This window comes from Chenopodium album, chromosome 20, assembly GCF_948465745.1.
Source record: "Chenopodium album chromosome 20, dcCheAlbu1.1, whole genome shotgun sequence".
NCBI classification, from domain to species: domain Eukaryota; kingdom Viridiplantae; phylum Streptophyta; class Magnoliopsida; order Caryophyllales; family Amaranthaceae; genus Chenopodium; species Chenopodium album.
The window spans coordinates 36196342-36215162 of NC_137853.1; the positions used below are offsets into that span (position 1 = coordinate 36196342).

General features: G+C 31.6%; 2 protein-coding genes and 1 long non-coding RNA gene across 3 annotated transcripts; 2 read left to right on the top strand and 1 right to left on the bottom strand.

The window, feature by feature from the left end:
- Window positions 1–3338: 3338 nt before the first annotated feature.
- LOC145596627 (uncharacterized) lies at window positions 3339–5019 on the top strand. The gene is made up of 3 exons (XM_081652835.1): window positions 3339–3474; window positions 3611–3746; window positions 4206–5019. The coding sequence occupies exons 1-3, from the start codon at window positions 3339–3341 to the stop codon at window positions 5017–5019; spliced, it is 1086 nt and encodes a 361-aa protein (XP_081508961.1).
- A 783-nt stretch (window positions 5020–5802) lies between these two features.
- LOC145597131 (serine carboxypeptidase-like 20) lies at window positions 5803–10229 on the bottom strand. The gene is made up of 14 exons (XM_081653297.1): window positions 9778–10229; window positions 9240–9385; window positions 8800–8882; window positions 8547–8669; window positions 8168–8270; window positions 8030–8067; window positions 7782–7883; window positions 7623–7703; window positions 7286–7531; window positions 6812–6877; window positions 6589–6710; window positions 6370–6483; window positions 6229–6274; window positions 5803–6030 (listed from the first exon to the last, which is right to left on the bottom strand). Exons 1-14 carry the CDS (start codon window positions 9924–9926, stop codon window positions 5947–5949), a joined length of 1503 nt encoding a protein of 500 aa, XP_081509423.1. The 5' UTR covers window positions 9927–10229; the 3' UTR covers window positions 5803–5946.
- Window positions 10230–13899: 3670 nt separating this feature from the next.
- On the top strand, window positions 13900–15683 carry LOC145598383 (uncharacterized). The gene is made up of 3 exons (XR_014103545.1): window positions 13900–13918; window positions 13997–14135; window positions 15278–15683. It is a non-coding gene; the product is annotated as an uncharacterized LOC145598383 (long non-coding RNA).
- Window positions 15684–18821: the final 3138 nt, after the last annotated feature.

The window sequence follows — 18821 nt, forward strand, 5'->3', positions numbered from 1 at the left end:
AAGATCTATTATTCCTTGTATTTTGGGTGTAAATGAAAGAGCAATGGGCAAATAAAATCATAGATTTGATCTTAGATTCTAGGTATCAAATCCCAAAAATTAACCAGCTAAATTAGATGACAATTATATTATTCCTTATCAAAATGTTGATTAGTTTACAATGCCATTAGCCATTCTAATAATTGTATATTTCTTCAATGTTATTTCATTTACTACCTCCGTTACGTATAATGTGCAACTTTCGAATTTTGTATATCTCAGAAATAATATTCTAAAGTTGCACATAGTATGATGTTTTTTCCCACTCATGAGCAAGATTCTGAAACCAAGATGTTGCCCGCATTAAAAATCAGGACACTTACCCCACTCTCAAATTCAAAATTATGTACTCGGTAACTATGTGCACTAGTTCAATTATCTCATTGTCAAAGAAAAAAAAAAAAGGTTCAATTATCAATTATTGTACTAGCTATTCCATAGGCCATACCTATTTGGCTATTTGCTACATCCAAACCCAATAGTAATAAAAAATAATGGGTATGGTCCCATCAATCCAACTCATTTTTTAGCCACACAGCCCACAGCCTAATCTTTTCACAATACAGGCAATTTAGACTTAATTAACAATCTCAAATTATTAGTTAATATTTCCTTAAATTGCAATTATAGTAAACCAATTGAGATGTACATGTAAAAGTATAGTCTTTCCTGATTATTATTATATGCACAAAACATTAAAATAAACCTTAACATTTGACAACCAAAAATATAGTATTAAACTTATATGGAACTCATCATCATTATTAGATGATTTCAAGAGAATGAAATCTTAGAATAAATGTCATATTTTCGTCCAAAAATTCGAAAATTTGTCATCTTAGTTGTTATCCACATGCCTGGGACTTGTATACAACTTACCTAAAATTATTAATAAAAACAAAAATGAAATATACAACAAACATATAATCTGAATACATACACTAAAAATGATTACATGGGCATCAATAATTAGGGCAGAATAATATGCTTAAAATTTGGTTTAATAACTTTAGTATATATAATATTAACATTTAATTGTTGGTTGGCATACGGCTGAATATAATTATTTGAATTGTCTAAAAATCGGTCCAAGTGGGTTGCAACATTCATTCCAATTGTAGAATACATGAATATCATAATTTAACCTATGTATGTTTCTTTTAATAATTTTTTATTGTAATGAATCCTTTTACGGATTGTGCATGGAATGATGGAATATACGAAGTACTTGTAATACAGTAATTTACATCATCACAATTTACAATTTGTAGCTAGATTTCTTAATGAATGTGTACGTATGAATTTGTTGTGATGATTTGGGATACGATTATACATGAGCCATACACATATACTATGTAGGAATGAGTTTCGAGCTTAGATTCTTATCTTATTGAATATTAGAAGCGGTAAAGAGCTGTAGTCAATCTATAGAGTTTGATTTGATTTGGTTTGATTTTGTAAGGATAATATTCCGTATTTAGATACTCCCCCTAATCTAAAAGTTCAACTTAATTGCTTTTGATTAGTTTTTAATACACACCATTAAACATTAATACATTAGATGATTGTGTATATGTAATAATTATGAAAGTTAACATTAAAAGGATCTAATTAAAAGGATCTTATAAATTATAAAAAACTGTAAAAATTATTTTGTTTTGACACATGAACATTTGAATATAATTTTTTTTTTCCACAAAAATTACTCGCGCGTATTTAGAATAAATCAATAAAAACATGCTTTAACCAAAAAAATATAAAGAAGACTTATAAAATTAGAGAAAGTATTGATCTAGTTTCAAATGTAGCTCAATGTAGGTAAGAAAAATTACATTTAATTTAGATTCAAATTGAATAAAGTATTGGAGGAGCCAATTTAGTGATGCATTTTAAATAACATTATTTTTTGGGCTCAAGTCTCTAGGATTGGATTCCTTAACGGCAAAGGCTATATAGGCAGGCAAAGACGCAAAACAAAAGTTAAAATATTGACTCACTTTTGTAGGTGTAATGTGGCATTGTATCGGCCAAATAATGTGGTATATGTAATACCATTATTTGGCTTTTAAGGGACTTAATTTTTCAGAGTTGCCAACATATTTAATTAAATTATACACCAAGCCATATTTTCCCATGCATATTATATGTATCTATCGTACATGGGTTCAGACTGCTGCCCATGTACAGTATACATGTAGTTAGTAGTTGTAATGACCAACTAATTATTATGGAAATTTTCAGGAATTAATTATAAATCATTGTCCTAAATAAGCATCAAGCGATGTCGATCACCCCCCCCCCCCCCCCACAAAAAAAAAAGTCAAGATTATAGTTTGACTTCAAAATTTGATTTTTAAGAGTAAGATTAATATTTCAATGTATATTGTTTGACCAGTAGTGCTAATTTTATTAGTTGCATATATATCATTAGATTTTAATATAATAATATGTAGTATTTCAACATAATAACAAGCTTTATTTGACCATATAGGAGTGCTAGCTTTTAAAAAAAACAACAAACTACTCTCGGATTAATTGAAATGAACATGCATGTGTTACACTAAAGTTTTTCACGTAAGATCAAAGAACTTAGAACAATTTTGGACAAAATAATTGCATCTTCTAGTATGAAATAAGTATTACTCCCTCAAAATCACTAATAATGGTTCAATTTTTGATAGATTCACAGTTTTTTGCAAGAAGAGATAAGAGAAAGTGTTCAAGTCGGGTGGGAGGATGGATCAATTAATTCTTCATCCGAAACTTGTTTTTATTAATGAATTAAAGTAAGTTTTTAAAATTTCATTATAATGTTCGCGATAAGTTTATGATTGTTTAGAATCCAAATCAAAGTCATTCTCTTTCACAATAACCAACAAATCTAAACAAATACATATTTTAAATTAGTATAATTCTACAACTCTAACCAAATTAGTCACCCAAATTGAACCTGTATTTCCTTAGAGCCATGCAATTCAAATTTTAGAAAGAGAAAATAAAAGAAATTATAAACATTTATTTCATCCATTTTACTTGATCATCTTCATTACAATGCATATATCATGAAAGTTTAGTTTAGACGAGATGCATCGTAAAAGTCTCATGCTTTTTTCATTTTATGTTCCTCTTACACTCATTTCCTAACCAATTTTTTTCTCTTAAGAAAAAAAAATAAATACATCATTTGTAGCATAAACTTTATACCTTCATTATTTTCTTACATTTTATCCTATAATGATCTTTTAATTTGCAAATATAAGTTAACATAATTATTTATATGCTAAGAAGATATACTTAAGATGGTAAGACCTCCTCCATGTTGTGACAAACTAAATGCGAGGAAGGGTGCTTGGGGTGAAGATAAGGATGGTACTACATTCGCGTATGTATCAAAGCAGGGGACAACGAATTGGAGTTCTGTTCCTAGAAAAACAGGTAGTTTGCAATGCTATAATCACATTGTTGTAATATTGTGTAACATGCATGATTATGTTATAATTTATATTTATGGTGTATGAAAAGTTTGATTTATATTAGTTTTGGTTGATTGTATGCAAAATTCTCTTTTTAGGGACAAAAAGATGTGGGAAGAATTGTAGATTAAGGTGGAATAATAATAGTTATACGAAGTCTGATCTACATGATGAGGGTTTCACTCAACAGGAAGAGGAGCTTATCATCAAGCTTCATGCTGCTGTTGGTAGCAGGTTACTTCGTCTCCCACTTTATATAGAGTAATGTATTTTTAATCTGTTTCAGTATAATCTTGTTACTCAGTACTTCAGATTGCTTTTGGTAAGTGATCAATTCCCTAACTTTGATGCATAACTAGTTCTCGATCTGTAATTTCTTGATTGGCTAAATAAATTTACATAGTTACATTGTTTGGTTACACACGAGAAATGATTGACCCATCTCTAGGAGTGGACTCACCCTTTATTCTCCCGAAAAAGCCACTTTTTTTCTAAGGATGTTCAGGAAATGCCCTAAGATATCTCACAAACTACCTAAAAATGTCCTTGGAGAGTGAATTTTGATTCGCGATATGTGTATCAGCCTGTGTATCAGCCCTTGGTTAAGTACATTTGAAATTTGAAATCACCTATTGTGCATTCACCCTTCTCCCTTTTGTAAGATTTGTCTCATATAATGTATGTTGCATTTAGGTGGGGTTTAATAGCGCATCAGCTACCAGGAAGAACAGAAAATGACATAAAGAATCATTGGAATACCAAGTTAAGGAAGAAGCTAACTGAGATGGGGATTGATCCCATAACTCATAAGCCATTCTCCCAAATCCTAGCGGATTATGGGAACATTGGTGGTGTTTCTAGGTCTTCTGACACCCCAAAGTATATCGGAACTTTCAGAAAGGATTTGAAGAAAGCTAGCAATAACACATCCAGCCTTCCGAAACCAGATTCTTTTACTACACCTTCATACACTTTCCTCTCAAATTCACAAGTATCTCATAATAATGTCTTACCTATGCAAAACAACTATGCTACGAATAACAGTAACAGTCACTCCCTAGACCTTCTGTCTCAACTGCAAGCCATAAGCCTTGTCACTGAAGGACCAAATTCCGATACTAATGTACCACCCAATAACAGCAGCTACGATTTCTTAAGCTTACCTTCACCTAAAACATCGTCGAATTCATCAACATCAGCTTGTTCTTCAGGCTATAATAATGCAGGGGAAATGGCCAAGTCCCCTGAGTGTTTTAGTTGGCATGATTTTCTCCTAGATGAGGCGTTCAAACCAGCTCAAAGTCAGGTACAAGAGCAAGAAGAGAATGATTTGGCAGAGTTTTTGTTGATTAATGATAATAAAGGGATTGATTGTAAGGAAATCCAAGCTGGTTCTTCACCATTAATAGCCTCTTCAGATGCTTCATCATTTTTGGAGGCGATGCTGGATCAAGAAAACGACATGTTCTTGAGCTTTCCAGGGCTTATGGAAGAACCATCATACTAGTTCTTGATTATAACATCTATTCCTTAAATAAGAATCCAGAAAATAATGATTGCTAATCTTTTCCTTTATGATTCATTGATGTCTTAGTTGGAGATTATTATACAGGCCTTCAAATCTGATTAGCAAGATCATCACTCTGACCATTTACTTAAACGTTGCAAAAGTGTAACTTTAATTTTGTTCATTTCATTTGTTATATGCCAATACTAGTTCTGTTCTGTATGATCAACTTTGCACACTTTACTGAGTTATATTGCTCAAACATGGCTAGAAGTTTCGAGTATGCTGAGTATATTTCCAAGTGTCAGATATACCGAGTCTCTAAATAATTGACATATTTGACAAGGGGACATTTTCCCTAGAATCGGACATTGATGTACCGCTTCCATGCGAAATTGTGAACACAACATGAAACATAAAGGCTTCTGCAGTTCTCTTTATGTTTTGAGACTTTTTATTTACTTCATTGCTAATTGTGGTTTAAGTTCTTATCTCTAACCCATTTCAAGCACACATTGCATGCCTTTCTGTTCAAATTCCCTCAATATTTGTTATTTCATCTTACATGCACTGATGTACATAACATGGATCAAGATTGGTACGAGGGAGAGTCAAAAAAGTTTAAAAGAGGTATTAGCTAGCTTACTGCTGTATGTTGGAATAACTTATATCGCGTAGAATTCAATAATCTGTATTTTGTTTCAACTGTTATCTGTATACCAATTTTGTCAATCAAACAATGTTCCACACAATGTTTCATTGTATTGAACAATTGACCTTGGCTTCTCTGACTACCATTTAGGTGAGCAAAGTACATACAAAGTATATTTTCACCTTAATTCTTTGTTAGGTGATTATAGATAGCAAAGCTTAAAGAATACTTTACCAATGTCTTGGACTTTCTTGTTTCTTCTAAGCCCAAATCTCTCAAATTTTCTTTCCTGCCAACCATTTGCTATAAAATTTCAATGCTTCTCTAGGCTTGTCTTCTGGCACCATATGCCCTGCGCCCTGTTTTGAAAGAGCATGCAGAATGATGATCGTAATCAGTAGCAAATTATGACATAATTGTGAAGTTTGAATAACTTTTCGTTTAATGTGTGTTAGGATAAAGGATATGACTCATACGACTGTACGAGTACTATTAATAACCAACTATTAAAGGATTACACAGCAGAAAAGCAAGTAAGGTTCTTATGGGCTGCTGACCTTAATAGTAAGAAAGGTGAGGTTCTTGTCATAACCTTGTGTAAACCTGAAAGTTGCAATCAATAGGATGACTATTAAGTGCACCATAATTCTCTGATATTTAGCTTTACCATTCTTAAGATTTTAGTAGAATGAATGTACCCAGAAACTTGTCCATTTGTAAACCAAGGTCTCCACTCGTCGATGATTTTGTAACCAAGTGATCTTGTCCATGCTTCACTTCCAGTATATGGCACCACCATATCATGGTCTCCGCTACAAGACTCAGTTTAAAACGTCTATTAGTTTACAAAGAATTTATGAACATTCACAATGCTAAACTCTAGACTCAGATTATGTGACCACTAAATGCTAACATACCTGTATATGAGCACCCGCAGGCCCATAGAAATAAGCCTCTTATGGTATTTAATCATGCTCCCAACATCACGATGATATGTTAGGCGGTCTGTACAAGAATCCCATCTGCCAGTCTCACTTTCCTGATGCAACATTGCCAGGGAATAATCAAACTTGTCAATGGATTTGCTTGTTTTCTATACAGCTTTACCAAGAACTGATCTTGCATAGGTGTTTATCCTACCTCTGCAGCATGCATTGCTTTCCTAACCGCCTTATTGTTAAGCCACAGGATGGGAGCCATATCACTCTGATAAAGTTATAAAGTGGAAGTGAGTCCTTAACATAAACAGAGTTGAGAACTATACCGTGACAGTAAATTTGAGACTGCAATACCAGTCATGAATCGAAGCTTAAGGGCCAGTTCGGTATATAATACTGTCAGTTTCCAGTTTATGGATACTCAAAAGTTAGTCATGTTGTTCTTGAGACTACATATTAATTTGAAGCTATAGTTTTTCTGATTTTTGGAACTTCTTTCCTGTTTATAGCTAAAATTTCAAATTGGAAAAGCTAATAAGTAAACCATTGATCTAAATTTTAAGGATCATTAGTATTCTTTATGCATTCATCTATGCATGACTGACAGATGACAAGTAAAGGCAATATGCACCGGAACAAAGGAATTAGTACAAAATTTATAGTAACTTTTACTTACATGACATAAAGTACTAACATTGCTGATAACTTGTGACCAAAGTGAACTAATTTTATGATCTGTAAATGTTCTCTTGATAGGAAGACGCCTCTCATTGAGTCCAAATTTGCCAAAGCTTCTTGACAATTTCATATTAGCATTATCAAGATCTTCGTCAGCAATGCAGCTATAGCATTGATACCCTTCATCATAATAAAAATCATAGCATTGTTCCAAGATGTTATAAAGATTCACATTCTCAGTGACCTATTGTTAATCAGAAGGCAAAGAAATAAAGTCAGCAATCTTTCTGAAAAAGAACATAAATTTGCATTCAAAAAGAGCTAAAATCAATTACATCATCAAACTTGTCGAGTTTGCTTTGACATGTTTTGCTTGATGGTGTTAAATAGCTGCCATGACATACATCGACGATTTCCTGCAGGAATGCAGATAATTGAGCTAAAAACCCGGGCTTAAGCAGTTTGATAACTGCTTTATGAACTGTAAAGATTACCTGATATAGATCATCTGAGATCAAGCCCATTCCATGAGCAAAAGGAACAGCAGCGTTCCCATCAAAGTACTTATCAGTAACTCCATTTCCTATCATATAGCCCTGTGTGTAGAGGAAATGTTGTAACCTACTGTAATATGTTAATCCATCTGTTGCAAAATCTTACTCCGTAGTTACATATACTACTATAGAATGTCCAGAAAATAATATTCTGTATCACATTTTCTATAATATCAGAAGGTGCTTACCTTTAAGTTAATGATTGGCCTTGAGCCTAAGTCAAGTCCTACAAAAAATCAACCATGACATTGAAAATAAATAATGCATCACCCTCTCCTTTTTAAGGATATAATGTACTCTAATACTACATGAAATCTATTAGATACCTTTCATTATTTCAAGTGCAAGAGTTGGTATAAAAATACCAGCATATGATTCTCCAGCAATGAAAAATGGGTTGTTAAGGCGCTCTGGAAACATCTCAAACCACTACATTTGCAGCATATCAAATTTCATACAAACAACATGGAATTAGTGTGTGTATGCTTCTCTATAGAGCTAAAACATCTACTACAATATTAGTTCAAAAAGTTACACCAATTACTGCATACCTAACAATTAGGCAACTAACAAGGGGCGAAATGTCCATATAGCATCCTTGCCCAAGGTGTAACTAAAGGTATCGACTATATAGGACATTTTGCCTCGTTAACAAGTTATACAATTAGACATTTTCTTATTATATATTGACAAGCAAATAAGTACCTTAAGCAGAAAAATTAGTGTATTTTTGGCAGTCTTTAAGTCCCCAGTTATGTAATCACTTGTGTTCCTTGAGAAAGAAAAGCCAGTACCTACAGGAGAATCTAAGTAGATAATGTTGGACACCTGCTTGAACAGACTAGTTAATTAGCATAAACAATATAAATTATGAGATTATAATAGTAACTTAATAATGAACTCATCAATAATTGTTCAAAGTTAGTCTGAAGTATGAAGAATAGTTGTAGGATTAGACCTTAGACCAGCTATATGGATTAGGATGCAGCTTTGGCAAGTCTTCAGAACTAACTGGGCCAGAAGCTTCAAAATTGAATGGGCCTGTATACATATTCAACCGCAATTAAATAACGATTCCAACATAAAATTAAGTTACATCAAACTTCCACTTTTCGCAGTACATGCACCCTTTTGACTTCAATGTTTGACAACGCACAAATTTAATCATTAAACAACGTAAGTAGGTGATAAGCAACTACTTATAGTCAAATTTCCCGTCATAACTTATTTCTATTGCGAATTTAAAAACCCAAGTTACCATTGTTGTCCTTGAAAAATACAGGGTATGAGTTGACACGTCATAACACTTTGTACATCCGTCGGTGCCATAAGGTTAAGATTTTCAAATCTCGGGACAATAAAGTACTATATCGAAAAAGTAGGGGTAAAAAGAGTTACCATGCTCATAAACCAAGGCCCCTAAGCTTGAACATCCAGGTCCACCATTAAGCCACAAAACAACAGGATCTTTTGCAGGATTTCTTTCTGATTCCACAAAATAGTAGAACATGTGTTTCGCGTTATGTTCATCAATTGGCACATACCTTGAACACCACCAACATGCAACAACAATAATAATTCACAAATAAAAAAAAAAAAACTCATCCATTTTCACTCAACAATAATAAATATATATAAAGTTAAAAATCATGTTCGATTAGAGTTGATCATAGGCCGTATTTGGCTAGGCCACACATGTGAAACATCCTATGAAAACAGCACACCCCCGATCCCCCGAATATTTGGCCAATATGAGAACCTAGATCACCCAAAAAAATTCGATATAGACCCCAAAATCGGCCTTTAAACTTTTGTTAATCAAGCCGGAAATGGCTGGCAGGCCGGGTTGATTTGATCAGCCCTATAATTGATCTAGCTATTGTACTTTGTAAATACTAAACAAAATCAGAAAGACAAAAATGAATGTAACGCTTACCCAGAGTAGTGCTTAGAAGGGAAGCTGCCACTAAAACCTGGCAAATGTGTAACAAGTGAACTTTGAGGTGCAGCTTTAATCAGAGTAAAACAAAGTATGACATAAATAATCAGTGTTGCTAGTTTAACAACATGACAATTGCTAGACATTCTGAATTAATTTTTGTGATAAAACGATGCAATTACTACTATAAGGTATATAACATCAATCCTATTATTGTTTCTCTTATTTCATGAACTTGTAATCTTCATACCAAAAAAATAGGCTAAATGATTGGAATATGGGTTTAACTTGTAAGAAATAAACACTGCATATTCAACTGCAATCTGTATCTACCCAGAAAACTATCAAGTATACATAGATTAAATAATGGAAAATGACATAATATGATAAGATCTTCAATTTCCAAAATCTGAAATTTTATTGATATCATCTAGTATGATTTAACTCAATGATTATGATTATAGACGAATTATTTTCTTTTATTAAAATCATTTTCCTATATAAATAAATTTATAAAACCATGTCAAGCCAATCAAATGAGCTTTTTTTGTTTTCCCCGTCTCTCCCTCTATTGTTTACACTGAATTGCACGTTACCTAATTAACAGGATCAACATGTTGCTTGGTAGGTAAAGGTGCAATTGAATAATTGATAGTAATATATCTTGACTGTCAATAACTCCATATTGTTAGTCACACAATAAAAATAAACATACAGTTTCATGCTTTTGAGCTATTGGCCTCAGACTCGTCTATTTTTGTGACATACTGGTATTACATACAGCTAAACATGTACACCTCTAACCTTCTCTTGGTTGTCTTCTGGAACCATATGCCCTGCACCCTGCATAACAGAGCTTGCAGAATGATCTGTGTACAACGACGGTGCATAATCATTTGCTTATATTGTGCCAATTGATCAAGTTTGGTAGATATGAGTATATGACAGGTAAAAGAGTCTATGAGGTAATATAAGACCATCTTTACCCATCAACCTGGCCTGTGTTCGTCGAAGATTTCATTTTTGTGATATTGCCTATGCTTCCCTCAATCACTCCTTGGCCTGTATACGGAATCACCATATCATGATCGTCACTACAAAATTCAAGGTAAAACATTGATCAGTATACATAGATCATTACTTCTGAGAAACTAAGGCTTGTCAATGCATCAAATCAGTTAATCAGGGTAATTCCCCTTATTATTGAACTTCTAGCTGAAATTTAACATTTCTGCTATGTGCCTATGTGCTTAATCATCTCAGCTAGGTGACATAACTCTAGATGAGCACCTGCAGACCCGAAGATATGAGCTTCTTATGGTACAATATCATGCTCCTTAGCACTACTTTGATATGCAATGCGGTCAGTACAAAATTTTCTTCTGTCATACTCGCATTACTGAGGCATTTTTTGGGGAACAATCAAACTTTTCAATGGAATATGATCATTATTCCAAATGCCTTTACTAAGAATTATTGGTCAAAAGAAGCCCAAGATCAGTTTATATACTCCATCACTGACTCGTTCATTGTCGAGGCACCACCCTTAGAAATGGAGCCAAGTTATCAACACAAATATTATAAAATCTGAAGTGACTCAATGAGGCCTATATATAAACAGAGTCAAGCATGCCACTAAGATAGATAGTGGACCAAAATTTTAAAATTTTAAGGACTATTATTAAATAACACCCTATGTATAATATGTTTATAATGCATTACTACTCAAGATGACAAATGGGTTGTTCAGATTAGGACCGGTCATTATTCGAGGTGATTAGTCATTCGAATATTTGATTAGATTAAGGGTTGATTCATATCATATCGGCATATCCAACACATCACATCTGAATTCTGAAACATAACCCTAGCCCAATACTCTCACTCAATATTCTTAGCAGGCATACAATTAATTAAACAAACCAATAAATCAATATATATTATCATGTTATTCTTACCAAACCCAGCAATCATACAATTCCAATTCACCACTTTTTCTCTGCGGCATTTCGTCGAGCACTTTACATGCAAAGTATATACTAGTTATACTACAGCTACAGCTAATAAAAAAAAACCATGTTGAACATGAAAAAATAAAAATCTATGAATGTGAAAAGGAATAACACGATTTTCCCAAAAGATGACAAGGCCTCATTGTCGGATGAAAAAGCATCTAAAGAAAGATCCATCTAGATAAACAAGATAAATTAGCGTGCACTAATTATCAAAGTTAATTAAAGCTTTATTAGTCAGTAATATAGTACTGTATCGTCTGTATGAGCAGCATAATATTGAATTTTGATTACCGACATGCGCAAGTTTAATAAAGGCTTATGTATCAGTGCATTTCTAGTGGAATTAGATCTTTATATTTTCTGGAAATTATTAGTTGTTTATTTATTTATTTATTAAAAATGAGCACATTCACTAATAATCACTAAACATACCTCAATTGCTAAGTGGAGGATAATCTCTTTGTTGTCCCTTTGCTAATAGTGGAAGATAAAGTCGTTTAATTTGTTAGTCAACTTGCTAAAAGTGGAAATTAAAGTCTTATATCTTGTATGAATAATGGAGTTATTAAAGTATATGTATCTCGATTCTAACCTTTAAATAAAAATTTATCTTGATTATTCTTGAGGGTGTTCATAGAGAATGTAAGAGAGAAAAGAGCTATTTTTTAAAGATATAATGAGTGATCCTTTGGGGGTGTAAACTTATATTAACTCATTTTACACCTTTTGAAACTCAATTTTCATTATTACGGAGCTTTTTCTGGGTGGCACAGTGTGGGCGGGTTACGTATTTAGGGGTAACTTATTCTGGAGTTATTCAATCAATTAACACGTTTTATGTGTGAGGGTAACTCATGACCGGATGAATAAGTGAGTAACCCCTGAACTGAACCAAGTAACTCATAAATAAGTAATCTCGGCCACATACTGTGGCTAATCACCTATGAAAATTTGTGTAATAAATAATAACAATGCTTAATCAATTGAAATCAATAAATGTTTATATGTAGCATTGAGATTTGAGATACAGAATTTGTACCATATAAATTCAGTGGACGACAACTCCATCATCACACATTGATTTTTATGTAGTTCCTTTAAAGTTGTAGACTTTTTTCTTTTACAGGCAATGTGTGTATGAGATTTAGGCTATGCTACAATTATTGTACTCGTAACTTATTGATTTTTTTATTCATGGACTGGGATATAATTATTAAGCCTTTTAGATAAATAAGAACGGGAGAGGTATAAGTGGCCCAAAATCGAATTTCAAATAAACAAGTTAGGGGGATTGAACTCAAGGCCCGCCAACCACGATATCTTCTTTATAAAGTTATCAAATCAACTCAAGTACCTACAACATCTATTATCTACCATAACATTTACTCCTTTATCTAATACAATCTTTAAGCCGCCCTTGATGCTCATTGTTAGGTTAATTGTAATATGTTTCACAACTAATTAATAGAGGAGGTAAGATTAGACGAGTGTGAAAAGAATAGAGTCTATGTTATAATATGCTTTGAATCAATTTTTCATTATGAATGATTCAACTTTGGATTATAAAATTTTATACTAATTATCAATCATTGTATCACAAATGCTATAATCGGTATTTCTTACTTTCTAGGACCTAAGATCAATAAAAAAAAATGTCATCTCACTTAGGGTATGTTCACTTTAGCTTAATTTCAGTTCAGTTAAGCTCCAATTAGTTTGGTTCGGTTAAGTTCAGTTCAACTCTAATTAGTTTAGTTCAGTTTAGTTCAACTCCTAATTTCATTCTCTCATAAAATATTCATTTCAGTTCAATTCAACTCCAATCAGTTTAGTTCAGTTCAATTCAGTTCAGTTTAATTTTGTTCAATTCAATTCAACTCAATTCAGTAAATGTTAACAAACTCTTAGCCTGTATGAGACATAGATATAGATAAGTCATTATTGATGATCGAAATCATAAGTCTACACGTTTTTTTAATTTTTTTTCCCTAATATTTCTTACATTTGTCACAACTCACAACAGCACAAGCTAGCAAGTCATCTTCTTATCATTTGCTACGATAACTCCAGTGTCGGTAATTGCATTTTGGTTGAGATAATAATGATGTTCCACGTCAAGACAAGTGAGTATTATTATACGTACAAATATTTATTTGGTATAGATTTTTTAAAAATATTCAACTTTTTTCTTCTATAAATAGGTTTTGGTTTGTGTTGATTGGCATCACCAAACATACACTATCCTAAACTAAAGGCTAGAGCTCTTTTACAAAATATCAATAACAAAGATCAATATGAAGCAGGCCATTTTTCTGGTTCTCTTGCTTGTTTTGGCAGCAGGTTCTTTCTCCCCCCTTGAAAATTCAATAGTTTTACCTAGTATATTATTCTAGCTCCATAATATATTATTCCTTTGAAAAAATTGATTTGATTATGCAATATAAAATTAAGGGCTATATAATGTTTTATTTGAATCAAAGAGGAAACAATAGTGCTTTAATTTCTCATACTACTACGTAACAATTTTATTTTTATTATTGTTTTTAGCATAAACGTAACTCTCATGGTATATTTTCTGAAAATACCATGCTCTTTAATTATACTATTACTATCCTTGTTTGAATAACAATAGTATATGTACCTCACTATACTGTGTTATTAAAGGTCACAAGCTCAAATAAAATCGAAGACAAAAAAATTACACAGAGTATTTGATAACGTGGACTAATTCATTCATTTCACATAAAATTTGACTCATTATCAAATCTATGGCATGTTGTAAATTACATTAGCAGGATTTGTAAAAAATTGTTGTGTGAATGATGTGATTAGGCCTTTAGTATGCACATACAGTCCTTATTAAATAAAACTTTATTGTGAATATAATAAAGCCATAAAGGAAAATCATTCTTTAGAGTATGCTATAATTTTTTTTATAGCCGTTCTTCATGTATAGGTTGATTATTTAATTTAGTGGATAATTTAATTCTAGCCCTTTTATTCTCATTCATCTCCAATGAATTATAAAGAGTATTAGGATTATTAAGTCTTAAAGATTGTTGTCTACTTCAAACTTTCAAAGACTATACCATACCTCCAAAAGCAACTTCTATTATCTTATTCTTCTTATCTAAAACATTATCTCTATCGATCTCTAGATAGTCACATACCACAAAAAAAAAAAAAAAAAAAAAAAAAAAAAATAAAAATAAAAAAATAAAAAAATAAAAAATTGTTTTGATGACTTGTTTAAATTTCAATGTCAACTTTTATAATTGTACAACCATGTCATAGAAATTAAAATTAATGGTTAAATTTATGTGTTAATAACATGAAAGTTATAATGATACAATCATTAATTGAGGATTTGAGGATGTATAATTTATAATTGTCTTAATTAGTTAGATGATGTACTTTACAATTTCTTTAATCTGACTTATTATTTGTACAATTTCTCCTTTGTAATTGGGTGAAAAAAAAAGAGGTTGCGCCAAAAATAGCAGAAGCAAGGACATGTACCACTCCTAGTCATACATTCAAAGGAATATGCGTTAGCAGCAGGAACTGTGAATCAAATTGCAATTCTGAGAGATTTCCTAGTGGAAGTTGTCAAGGTTTTCGTAGAAGATGCATGTGCAGCAGACCTTGTGAATAATTTCATAAGTCATGTCATCGTCCATTCATGCATCTACGTACGTTGTTGTTGTCGTTGCATTAAGAAGAGTTTTTCCTCGTGAGGAGAGTCTTCTAATGTCTCCTTATCTTTTATCGTTACAAGAAAAAGTATGTTGATGTAAAAAAAAATTAAGGCTTGGTACTCGAAAAAGATATATTGCTTGAAGGCTACTAGCCTACCGCGTGTTATAATAATATGGACGGTTTTTTATCTTTGTATTTGTACTTATAATATTATGTCATCACTTTTATTTACGTATTAAAAAAATACTTGACCTACTATTGGTAAAGATTTTCTCTTATTTACAATCACAATCGTTGTGAGATAAATCTTAACTAGGGGCACATTGAAGGTAGAAATACACTTCAATTCCCTACCCTGCGAACCTAAAAACTCTCACATTTTAGTCGAAATGTTGCTATATATATATATTTTTTTTTATAACAGAGAAAGTACTATACTCGTATATATTTATTACATATATAATACGAAATACTTGCATATAATCAACTTTTATATAATACGGATCGGAGTATTATAAATAATAATGGGTAATATGTCGATTGTCATATTGGTACGATAAAAGGTTTAGAGTTTAGAACCCTACATCGCATGTTGCATTTATATTATGGAACTTGTTTATACTTTAAAAGGGAAAATAATGAGAGTGTATGGGATGAAAGGTAAATAAAAGTAGCATATAAAATTAAGTAAATTACCAAAGAGGGGAGATTATATGCAAACTGGTACAGCTTCAGAGAACAATAATACTACGTAGATTATTCAAAGTTACATTATTACAAAGTTGAAAATTGAACTAATATGAAAATGATGGAAGGACTACAAGGTCTACAACAATTCAAGTGTTAGAATATGTCTTGAACCTATATGTTTTATGAGGACGATTTGGCACAACGGTCTCACACGTTGCCCTGTTAACAAATTGCGTGTAGTTAAGGACAACTGACTCTAGTTTTAGGGTTGTAGGGCAATGCCCTAAAACTTGGGGTACATTGGTTTGAACTTAATGAATTCCCGAGGTCATTAAGTTAAATTATCTTATATGGGTTATATACTTCGTATGATTCTATGAAAACATGCATTAACATACGGAGTATCTTATATCCATGTGATGGATGTTAATTGTTACTTGTTCTGAATATGTGAATTTCTGTGTTCATTATTGATGGATACTTAAATTTAATTTTTATTTATTTATTTATTTATTTTTATTTATTTATTTTTTTATTTTTTTTTTTGCATCTGCATAAATGCATAACATTAACAATAGCAAGTTTAGCATTGTTAACATTTTTTTTTTGTGTTCGTGTAGGAGGCAAATGTAAACTATTGAGTTTATGGAGCACTAATAATTAACTTATTGTAAAATTCAATGCATGTTTCATATTATCTTTTGTTTTCTTGTTGTAAATAAACTAGAATATACATATTATACATGGAATAAAAAGAGAATATACCAATGCTACAAGACACAAGTCATTATTATTTTCTTTTTTTTTAAAAAAAAAAAATCGAAAGAGATTGTGTAGAATTTCATGGATGGAGTTTGAATAATTTTTGATTTTAAGTTAGAAATTGACTACATTATCCACTATTTGCCAAAATGGTGGGACATGTCGTACTTAGGCCCCTTACTAGATATACGGCATATACCTATGCCGCTATACGTGGATCGCGTTAACGCTATACGTGGATCGCGTTAAGATAAGGTATGTTGCGCTGCTTAATGTCCATGTCTACTTTTTTTTTGAGGGAAATGTCCATGTCTACTTTGTGACTTGTGTAGTTGTGTATCCCGTGCAAAAGTAACAAGAAGGGAAAGCATGCAACAAACTTGTCACGACCTTATTCAATGTTTTTATAGTGGTCGTTTGAAATGTATCATAATATTTTAATAATAAATAATATAATCGGTTTATTTTTTCAAAATATAATATGGACATAATTAATTTCTTAATATCTAAATGCAATATAAATTTTGAAAATTTTAATCCAACATACGAAAGATATTTTTCGAGAAATTATTAATTATAATAAAATAATACATAAATGAAACTAAAAACTAGAAAAAAAAAATGTTTATGATACTATTTATTAAAAGACCAAATCAACCAAAAATTTAAGGTTATGATTGATGGAGTATGTTTTATACTCTATCACTATATTATACCCAGTATCCACCCCCCCCCCAAAAAAAAAAAAAAATAAATAAAATAAAATAAACAATTTATAGATTACTTGATGAAAAAGAAGTCAATTATAATCTGAATAACCATTAAAACAATATGGTAGTCATATTTCAATTGGCCATTATAAGATTTTTATTCTTTTGTAGTTTAGTTATTTATAAAAGTAATAATATACCATCCACAATATTTCCATGGTTGTTGATGAATAGATAAATATACTAGTAGTGAGTAATATATATGAAGATGTAATTGATGATATTGATAAGGATAGTTCGAAGAAAACTGAATTAAATACTTGTTCTATTCCTAATTGGATTTAGGGCATGTTCTCATTGACTGAACTCAGCTGAACTGAACTGAACTGGACTGAACTGAACTGAACTGGACTGAACTGAACTGAAATGAATATTTTATAAGAGAAGGAAATTAGGAGCTGAACTGAACTGAACTGAACTGAAATGAATTCCAACGTTAGAGAACAGGCCCTTAAGCTGAATTTACGTTCGAAACATATATTCATATATCTTGTAGAATTTAATTAACTAGCTTGTTGCATATTTAAGACCTGTTCTCTTCAGTTTATTTTCAGTTCAGTTCAGCTCCGATCAATTCAGTTCAGTTCCTAATTTCTTTATCTCATAAAATATTAAGTTCAATTAAATTCAGCTCCAATCAGTTCAGTAAATCAGAATAGGCTTTTATTAGCAAATCATTATAAACGCAATTTTTTCTCATACACAATTGAATATACCTATACTATATTCTAAAAGGCGTTTATAAAATTGTGTATGTGCCACGTGTTTCCTTTCTTACACCTGTAAAGCACCACACATCTTTCAACAGCCTTTAGCATCTTGCCACATCATCATCCAATGATCTTAATTAAAAATGCATACAAGGAGATTTGAACATAACCCTAAACCTCATTGAATGGAAACCAAATGCATCACAATCTGATCTTAGCTAGAATTTATTCATGCTTAATTAATCCAAATTTATATATGAATACAACATACATGTATTAGAATGTAGAATAAAAACCAAAAAAAATCCAAAATAAATTTTTAATGTCATTGTATTCTAATTTACCCAAGTTAAATAAATTAATAAGTCTTTTAAAGCTTCTAATATAAAAATGAA